Raw genomic sequence first — 10,362 nt, forward strand, 5'->3', positions numbered from 1 at the left:
TAATTGTTGTACATCTTGCTGTCAGGTGGATCCCTAAATATTTTACCTTTTTCACAATCTGTATATCTAATTTTCCCACCAGTTCTTTTTTTTGTTTTTCAGTAATATTTTTCACTAACATTTTGGTTTTATCTTTATTAATTTTCAACCCCGCTACCTCACCATATTTTTCTATTTGTTCTATTAATACAGGTCCTGTTTCTAATGGTTCCTCCAAAATAAATACTAAATCGTCTGCGAATGCTTGTAGCTTATACTCTTCCCTCTTAATTTTCATCCCTTTTATGTCGTTATTCTGTCTTATACATCTATTTAATACTTCTAATGTCAGAACAAACAACAGTGGAGATAGAGGGCATCCCTGTCTTGTTCCCTTCATAATGTTGATCTTTTCAGTTATATCTCCATTTATCATTACTTTGGCAGATTGCTTATTATAAATTGTTCTTATTACATTTATAAATTTCTCCCCAAAATCCATAGTTTGTAATTGGCTTATCATGAATTGCCAGTTCACATTGTCGAATGCCTTCTGTGCGTCCAGGAACACCAATGCCATCTGTTTCTCAGGGTGTGTTTCCATCCAGTCTGTGTGCAGCTCTGCATATGGTTCAGCTGGGTTACTGCAAATGTGGGACGTGCTATATATAAGAAGGCTTGGTCCTCTCTCATTCAGACAATTCTTTGGTGTCCTGGCCTCAGTGGATCACAAAGAAAGACAGCACACTATCTTTTGGCCTTTACTGAGCACCTGTCAAGATAGCATAATTAATGGACCTCTCTATCTTACTTAAAGTTTATCAATTTTTATCTAATTTATAATTTATCTGATTTCACTATAAGCACATAATATGGGTAAATTCAGTTGAATTTGGTTCTCTACTGCAATATATTTGGTTTATCTGTGATAGAAGAATATGATGGGCATTGGCTAAAACTGTAATGTAAGAAGTAGCCTTAGTAACTAGTTTGTTCCGAATTGGCAAGTGTTTCATGGATAGCTTTATATGCAAGTAATGAACAATAGACATGCGTAATATTTCAAGACTTTTGTTTTCAGACCTTGAACTTAAAACTTAATAAGTGTGATCTGTAAAAAAAAGGACGTGTACACAGTAAACTATATGTGAAAGATTACACAATATAAAAATAGGCTGGAACAAATGCAATTTTTTGCTTTAAATTACCTTGCAATATCAAGCAAATGAATAGGTATTTGAATTGTAACACAAAATATTCATCACAATAAATAGTAAGGACCTTTTCTATTCTGTCCTTTTCTTTTTTACACCTCTTCACAAAATTCCACCATTTCAATTTATAGTTTAAATGACCGATTTGATCATAGTGCTGTCACTCTTAACAAAAAAAAATCACTTTTCTGCTAGATGTTTTAATAGATTTTCTTAAATATGTATTGCTGACTGAATATTGGCATGAAGGACTCTCAGTGGGCTGAGTCCAGGAATTAAGAAGTCAAGAAATAAGCTGCTGCACTGCAAAAAAGCCTTATGTGACACAGGATCTCCTGATTGGGGGGATCATTGCTGCTATTATGACTCTACTTGCGTAGGACTTTTGAATTTCATCTGAATGTCAGTAATAACCCTCTTAGCAAATTATCCTGAATAAAATCACAAAGGCATTTTATATAATAGGTGTTGAATTACTGGATAGATTTGCTAATTAAATACTCTTTGTTCTGCTGCAGTTGACATTACAGGGTAAGATCTTGAACAATTATTCTCAACAGCTGTACTTTGTTAAGGGAAAAATTAACTACAAAGTTTATTTTTTTACAGTTGAAGTTGGCAGATTTTTTGAAATGTGCTTGAAAAAAATTCCATCATCCAATTGGTAATGAGAAGATAAATATGCAGGTGTTTCTGTGAAATATGATAACTGCCAACTGCTTTACTAATGAATTTTAGCAAGGCTTTATAACCTATTTTGTGACTGTTGGCACTTAGCAAGTGATTCATTATTGAAAAAGTAATATTAATATTATGCTTGTCATTAGATGATCTTTGCTTTTCTTATGTCCTCGTATATTTAAAAAATCCCTGCAATGAATTGTTAGCATTTTTAAAGAGATTGATTTTGCCAGAAATTCATTTTTAAAAATTTAATATTGTCCAGTGAAAAGTTGATACTGTTTTTAAAAACCTATTACAATAATATCTGATTACTTTCCTAAATACCATAATTTCCTCCCTCCTTCACTGTGTGTTGGAGGAGGGAAGACAGTTAACAAAGATTTTGAATCATGGTATCTTTTAGAAGGCTTAGGTAATTTACAACATCATGACACAGGTAGACAAAGCTGAGTAATTTCTGGCAGAACTAATGATCGGCAGGAAGTGTTTTGGGAGGAAAATGTCTCTTGTAGCTATTCCAGAAGTAATAATTTTTTATTATCTTAATTGCACAGTTCTAAAAAAAAAGCATCTACTCTTACGATATGATTATAGAGTATTTGTAAGTACTACTGCCCAGTCTGCTTACTTCTAGGGAGATATCAGCTGGTAATATGATACTACCTGGAAAGTCTTTCTGGTTTGGTGGATAGATCATTTTTTTCATGATCAAAATAAGAGTTTAATTATACTGTTGAAAGAAAAATCTTCATCAGGGTCCACTCCAAGCCGGGAATAAACAAAATGCAGACTGCTTTAGAAAGAGGGTTGTAGTTTATTGAAGAGCAGAGCCAGACAAAAATGTGGCTCTGGAGCAGCTGACCACATGCTGCTGGGAGTGGTGGGTTTTTACACTTTCTTGGGTTTTTGTGTTTGGAGTTGTTCCTGTGGCATGAATTTGACCTGAGGCTCAGTGTGCCCTTTTTGTATTCTGATGGGGGTGGGTTAATCGTATTATGTCCTAAAGGTCATGTCCTGCTTCCCTGGGACTGTGGCTGATGGCTATGTTCTGTGTTGGATAGTTGAGGGGTTGTTGGTTCTAGGGATCTTTGTCTTTCTAATCCCATCAGCTCCAAGCTTCCTGGCTCATCTTTCTGAAAGGATTATCAAATATGCATTTCTACAGACCTGGCCTCTGCCTAGTTTCTGCTTGGGGCTATTAAGAAAAATTGGGCCTGCTTTTCTGCCTTTAAGATCCTTTGGGGAAATATAATATTCTGCCTTTTTAATATTCCCCAAAATATTTCTTTCTCGGAGGGGGGGGGGTTGACTTACCACAATACTTACAAGGAAGCCTACAGATTAGCAGTATAGATCTACTGAAATGATGGGAAGTTTTGTTCTATAACTTCCTCAGCAATGTATGTCTATCTTTGGATAAACCTAATCAATTCTTTGTCTTAAATTTACAATTATTACATTATGTAAGGGTCTCCCCACCCAAAAAAGTTTCCTAGTGACCAAACAGTTTCTTTTTTTTATATTTTGTAACCAAAATTATGCAATTAACAATAAATCACTGAAAAATAAATATTTTGGAAAAAGCTTTTCTTTTATGGATCATTCAGTCTTTGATGATATGCATGCCAGTCACATATTGATAAACAATATCCCGAAGAAAGGAAAAAATAATATTAATAGATTGGTGATAACATGCCATTCTAATTTGAGATGCATTCATTTTCATAAATACCCAGAAGATATGTAAGCTTTTCTCTTCTCTTTTTATTTCTTTTTTTGGTATAATCCATAATTTTGGCATGAATGTGTCAGATATAGAAACAATATTTTGTGTTTTGTAAATTCAAACATCTAAAGTTTATTTCCTGCTAGGTAGGTCTTACATTCTGTAATCTGTGCTATCATTAATTACAATTTCTTTTCTTTTCTAGATCTTAATGCATACTAAGGAGTTGGTACAAAAGGTAATATAATTACATTTTCTTTAAATATAAATTCTTAAAAATGTGTAGTCTAGTATGAACTAAACACAAAATAGCAACTCTGGATATATATCTTTCTATATAAATAAAAATGTAAATGTTCATTTGTTCAAAATCTTAAATCTCCGAAAGTTCTTCACCGATTGCTTTGAAATTTTGACACAATGTTGCATTCGACTACGCGCGTGTTTTTATATACCTATATTATATAGATGTCACACCTGTGACAGGTAAAAACATGCTTTTTTAAAAAACAGCGCCATCTGTTGGACGTAAAAGCAACACACGCTACGATTTTACCATTCCATTTCAATGTTTCCGATTTACGATCCATTTACGATTTCCAAATTTCCAATTTTACGATTCCATTTCAATGTTTCCGATTGCATTGTTAAATTGAATTTTCATAGATTTTGATTTATTTTCATTTTGATTTAATTATTTCGTGTGACATTGCATTGGAATTGATGCACAGACAATGGAACAACAAAAAAATATTGTATACCCATAAGCATTGTGAAATTAAACATATTAGAAACATGCGCTTTCTCTTTTCTTTCTTTTCCATTTAACCAGACTGAGCCACAGCAATGCGTGGCCGGGTACAGCTAGTAGTTTATAAATTTAATCCTTATTGATGGATTATAGCTTCTTGACCTCAAAGTTCTGTAAAATAAATATCTAATCTCTCTGAAGGCTGAGTTTCAGTATTAAAGCTTAGTTGTAGTCTAATACCTATATATTCAAATGTCTTATTAAACTAAACATTTTTTTAGCTTCACTTATTCTTTTGCAGACTTGGAACATACTTATTTTTTCGGGGATAGTTCAACAAAATGTTGCTGTTAGATCCAATATAACTAGGGGTCATGAAATCTAGTTAGAAAAGGCCAACATAGAAACAAGCAATTTTTTTCAGTATCACACTCCAGTTTCTGTCTACTCTGCTTTTTTCAAATAAGTTATCTGAGATTTTTAATAGAGTACAAAGCATTTTTGGATACTATTTTAAGTAAATTCCTCTCTTTATTTCTCCCAACCCCCAGATGAATCTGGAAGTGATTTATGGCGACACAGATTCCATCATGATAAATACAAACCTCACCAAACTGGAAGAAGTATTTAAACTGGGAAACAAGGTAAAATCTAGCACTGTGAACTTTCTAAGTGTGATTTATATAAAAATGCTTCTGTGTACCAGCCCTATTACCAATTTTCTGAAAATGTTATGGTCTGGTATCAGCCTATGAATATCTTTCTGGACCTTTGCATAGGGATGAGCGAGGTATTATTATTATTATGGTCTGTCGCACAGTCAGCCAGATATTCAGACTGGATTTGTCATTTTTATCCATCTATCGAGTCCTTCCTAAGGACCTGGGATAGGCAGAAGTGGGATGTTTGATAGTGTTGCAGATATCGTTGCAGGATGTAAGCTGTTGCTTTCACTGTATATTTACAATGGGTAAACACCATTCCTGCCAATAATTCTGCAGCTGCTGGCCCTGGTTGCTCAGCCAGATGTCCAGGAACTCCGACACCTAGTGTGGTCCTTGTTGAACAGGCAATGATTGAGCCAGTAATTTAGATCTCACCATATTTTTTATAGGAGAGACACTCTTTGCCTGACTCCTCTGATGAGACTTGTTCAGAATGGTTGAATCTCTGGCATAGCTCTCATCTTCCTCAGAGCACACAAGCCCCACAACCACGTCAAGATAGTGCCTTATTGAGGGATTATTATTGCTTGTTGCACAGTCAGCCAGATGTTTGGTCTGGATTTGGCATTTTTGTCCTCCTATTGAGTTCTTCCCAAGGACTTGGGATAGGCAGATGTGGATGTTTGATGGTGTTAGAGGTATTGTCTCAGGATGTACACTGTTCTGAATAAAGTGGCTTTTTGCAATTGATTGATTTGAATTTGTCAATGCCAGTGGTGTTCAAGTGGTGCTCCAATTGTTTTGGGATTGCACCCAAGGTGCCTATGACTATTGGTATTACCTTTGCTTTCTTTTGCCACAGTTGTTCTATTTCTATTTGCAAATCTTTGTATCTTATTATCTTCTCCAGTTCTTTCTCTTCTATTCTGCTGTCTCCAGTATTGCCAGGTCCACTATCCAGACTTTTTGTCTTTCTTATTGACAATTGTTAAGTGTGGGGTGTTTTATGTGGCAGGTGCCTGTCTGTTTGAATTCTAAAGGCCCAGAGCACTTTAGCTTGTTTATATTTTACAACTTTCTCTATTTTATGGTCCCACCAGTTCTTTCTTGCAGGCAAAAGGTATTTCTTGCAGATCTTCCAATGCACCATTATTGCTACTTTGTCATGCCTTTATTTGTAGTCATTCATTGCAATCTTCTTAGCTACTAACCAGGTTGGTCCACTGTTTCTTCAGCTTCTTTGCATTGGTGGCACTTGGTATCTGTTACTGTCTTCTCAATTCTGGCTTTATATGCATTCGTTCTTAAAGCTTGATGTTGTGCAGCCAGAATTAGTCCCTCGGTCTCCTTCTTCAATTTTCCTGCTCTTAGCCATTGCCAGGTCTTCTTATAAACTGCTTCCCTGCTTTTTTATGTACTGTCCATGTAATGCTTTGTCTTGCCATGCCTCCTTTCTGTTCTTCATTTAGTCTTTCTTGTAGGCCAGTTTGATTTCTCCAGTATTCAGCAGGCCTTCCTGCTGAGTACTACTAGGCCTTTATTATTATTAAATTTATCTCCAAGGTACTTTTTCAGGAAGCAACTGGACTTTCTCGTTCTTCTTTGAAGATGTTTCGCTTCTCATCCAAGAAGCTTCTTCATCTCTGACTGGATGGTAGGGTATGGAAGGATTCATATTCCTTGCAGAGAGCTGGTCATTTGCATTCTTCTAGAGCAGTGGTTCTCAACCTGTGGGTCGGGACCCCATTTGGGGTCGATTGACCATTTCATGGGGGTCGCCAAGCAAGGCTGTCCGCCATTTTTTTGTCCGCCATTTTTTTCCCTTTTCCGGCGGGTGCCTTACCTCCCTTGGGCTGGGCCAGCTGGTGGTCGGCCTGCTCCGTCTCTGCCGCTTGCCAGCTACGCCTCGGCCAGCGCAGGGGGCGGAACCACGCATGCGTGGCGCTCCCAGGCAGGGAAAGTCCTCGACTTACAACCGGTTGGGTAGTCCTCGACTTAGGACCGGTTTAGTCCTCGACTTACGACCGGCTTAGTCCTCGACTTACGACCGGTTTAGTCTTCGACTTACGACTGGTTGGGGTCACGGCATTAAAAAGGTTGAGAACCACTGTTCTAGAGAGTCGTTGGGACATTTGGAAGTTTTCTGTGTCCTCAGTAATGCAAATGTGTTTGGAGCCTTCTGGTTGCAGGATGTTTTCTGCCCTGTTCCTGTAGTCTGCAATGTTTTCTGGAAATCTGTTCTCTAAAAGAATGCAAATGACCAGCTGTCTGCAAGAAATATAAATCCTTCCATTCCCCACCATCCGATGGTCAGAGATGAAGAAGCTTCTTGGATGAGAAGTGAAACATCTTCAAAGAAGAACAAGAAAGTCCAGTTGCCTCCTGAAAAAGCATGTTTGGGACAACCATGACATGGATGACTCCATAGACATTATTAAATTAATTTGCTGTCTGTTTTGCCATGGACTACCTGCTAGAAGATTTATATTCCATTTTAGCATTAAAGTTAAAAGAAAATATTTCATTGAGAATTGATGATTTGTCAGTAATTTTGGCAATGTGAGTTTGAAGGTGCTCCAGGAGAGGAAATAAAATAGGTCTCTGGTCTAGATAATACAATCAGGCATTATTGCTTAGAAATAAATTTGTTTCCTCACTTCATTTTGAAATCATTTTATATGTCTTGTAATGAATGGAACATTTTGTAATTTGTGATGGAACCTCACAATCTATTTACTACTCAAACTCTCTTTCCTGCAACCTTTAATCAGGCAAAAAGGTGTACCATAGGGCAAAAATTTATCAGCCAATACCTCAACTATTGTAACAGCAAGCTCTATGGTAGATCTTTTCCATTAGCTAGTTACTTTAATAACCTCAATCTTGCCTAAAAAAGCATTCTCATTGATCCCTACTGGTTTTTATCCATTGTTTTAGAATATACATGTCAAACTCGCGGTGTCACGTGACGTCGCACAACGTATCGGGACGGTTTTGCCATTGCCGGCAATGGGGTGGGCGTGACTTCCGGATGATGCGTCCGGCCCGTGGGCCAGCAGTTTGACACCCCTGTTTTAGAGGGAAGACTTAATAACATTCCCTCCCAAGATTGCCTGTGCCCTTGTTAGCTAGGGACAATTGAGATTGATAGGGAATCCTCATTTAATGACTAATTGCTTAATGACTGTTTGAAATTATGAAGGCATCAGAAAGGGTGCTTTATGCCTCTAAAGCACTTCCAGGTGTCAGAATGTTTCAAACACACATATATACCTGCAGTCATATATTCGCTATCTGGGTGTTTGACAATCTGTTTGCACTTATAACTGAATGCCAAGCCCCCCTCAATCATGCAATTGCCACTTGCAATCTTCCCTGCCAGGCTCCCCAGAAACTCAGTGGAGAAGCCGACAGGGAAGGTTGCAAACTGCTGCTGCCTGTTGAAAGAACTCCCTCTTGTTTTGGAGGCTGGATGAAAGAGGTCTCTGAAATCCAAACCTGCATGGAGTCCAAACTCCTTCTCTCAACATCTCTATGGAGGGCTCTGTAGAGGCAGGGAGAAAAGGACACCTAGTTCTGTGCCTGCTTTAACCTCAACAGCCGAAATTCAAGTACATATGGAGTCCTAAAAATCTCTCTCTCCCTGCCTCTGCAAAGGGATTCTGCTTAACGACCCAGCTAGACCCTTAAGGACCTACCTCAGCTAGGCCCCCAAGAAAGCAGAACTCTTGAAACAGACATCATCTCAAAAGGAACATTTATTAGGGGCTAGTGATAGCAGGGAAACAAAGCGGGATCTGACGGAAAGTCCCGCGCAAGCAATATAACAAAGGCAATATTTGTTACTCCTCCCCCCAAGGTCCCAGTGTCCGTTTGAATCTCAGCCAATCCACAGGTGGTATAATGTTTTGATAACTGGTTCCTTTGGCGGTGCTCTTCAAGGTCTTTCCCAGTTTCGTTTCCCTCTGGCTCCAAGCGCAAATCGTCTCCCAGATAAGGGTGATGTTATGTGGCTGCATTCCTTCTCCTGGGGGAAGGGCAAAGTGGCAAGACAAAACAAAGCATGCCCCCTCCCAACAGAATGACAGGTCCCCCAAAATGGTTACAAATGCTGGTGTACAATAATGGAAAAAGGAATACATTTGTATTCATTGTATCAATGGGGCTGGAAAGATTCCCCTTCTTGCAACTATGGTCCTAATATGCAAACTATTAAACATATTGTATAAGATTGCCCACGATGTGCGTTCTCTGGTTCCTTAGAAGATCTGCATAAAGCAAAGCCACAGGCAATTGCCTGGATAGCTAAATTGGATATCCAGTTATGAAGTCACTACTGTATCCCCATAGAAGTTTTGTATATAATTACTTGTGTATACATATACTTCTCTTTATCATGTTGTCATCATATGCTAAATAAACTTGGTTGCTTCACTCAATGACCAAGACTCTGATCATAATTGTGACCATTAACCATTAACATTATCACATTTTTTGCTGTGTTGCTCTTTGTAGCCAGACTGGGCAATTATTTTTAATTATGAATATTTTTGCTCACTAATTGCATAAGTAGGGCAGAGATAAACAGCTCTAAGAAAATTGTGTGACTAATTGCTGTAAGAGGGTTTTGGGTCTAGTACTAGAAATGTTTATTGGTCAGGTTATTCCTATTTGGACACCATTCATTCATTTTATTAATTGTTCAGATTTTATTAGATAACATTTTATTTTGGTTAGGGTTGCCAATGATTGCCAATGGAACTGCCTCTTTTGATAAATATTTTCTCCTTCCTTTTAGCAAACATATTTAAAAGTAGCTGAAGCTAAAGAATCTGACTTTTCCCTGGCAATATATCTGCAAAGCATGCATATTCAAATAACTGCTGTGAAGATTCCTTTATGGAAGACTTTCACAAGTTCTTATTTCTCTTCATCTTCCCAATGCAAGGGGGAAAATCAAAATGTTTCCACCTGATACTAAACAATCTCTCCATGAAGAAATGATTGAAAAATAGTATTTTTCAGTGTACACACAATATAGTGTCATTATTACAGCAATATCTCTCTTTTAAATAATTAAATATCAAGGATATAATCAATTTTGGAGTTTTTCCCCCAAGGAAAAAATGGGATCTCTTAGAGACACATGTTTACAACTGTATGATCAATATTTTTACTTTGATTGGGGATCTGATCTGCCTGCTCCTTTCTTTTCTTGCCCTTATATACGGTATCATGCAGGATAATAGAAAAAGACAAAGGAAGTAAAGGCACAACTTTGGAACAATACCTTATTTCTTGCTTTAATGAGTCTTCCCCCAATATAGGGCAGAAAACTTGTGG

At 37.5% G+C, this 10,362-nt stretch overlaps 1 protein-coding gene across 1 annotated transcript in view; it reads left to right on the forward strand.

Annotated features, from left to right (window-relative positions):
• Nucleotides 1-9,994, forward strand: part of LOC107298334 (DNA polymerase alpha catalytic subunit) — a 47,117-nt gene extending 37,123 nt beyond the window's left edge. Inside the window, exons 7-9 of the mRNA XM_015827712.1 lie at nt 3,809-3,841; nt 4,906-4,998; nt 9,818-9,994. Of these exons, the coding sequence (XP_015683198.1) occupies nt 3,809-3,841; nt 4,906-4,998; nt 9,818-9,994 (303 nt within the window). The remainder of the gene's footprint in view (nt 1-3,808; nt 3,842-4,905; nt 4,999-9,817) is intronic.
• The last annotated feature ends 368 nt before the right edge of the window (nt 9,995-10,362 follow it).

This window comes from Protobothrops mucrosquamatus, unplaced genomic scaffold (genome assembly GCF_001527695.2).
Source record: "Protobothrops mucrosquamatus isolate PMUCROS unplaced genomic scaffold, P.Mucros_1.0 scaffold_217, whole genome shotgun sequence".
Taxonomy (NCBI): Eukaryota; Metazoa; Chordata; class Lepidosauria; order Squamata; family Viperidae; genus Protobothrops; species Protobothrops mucrosquamatus.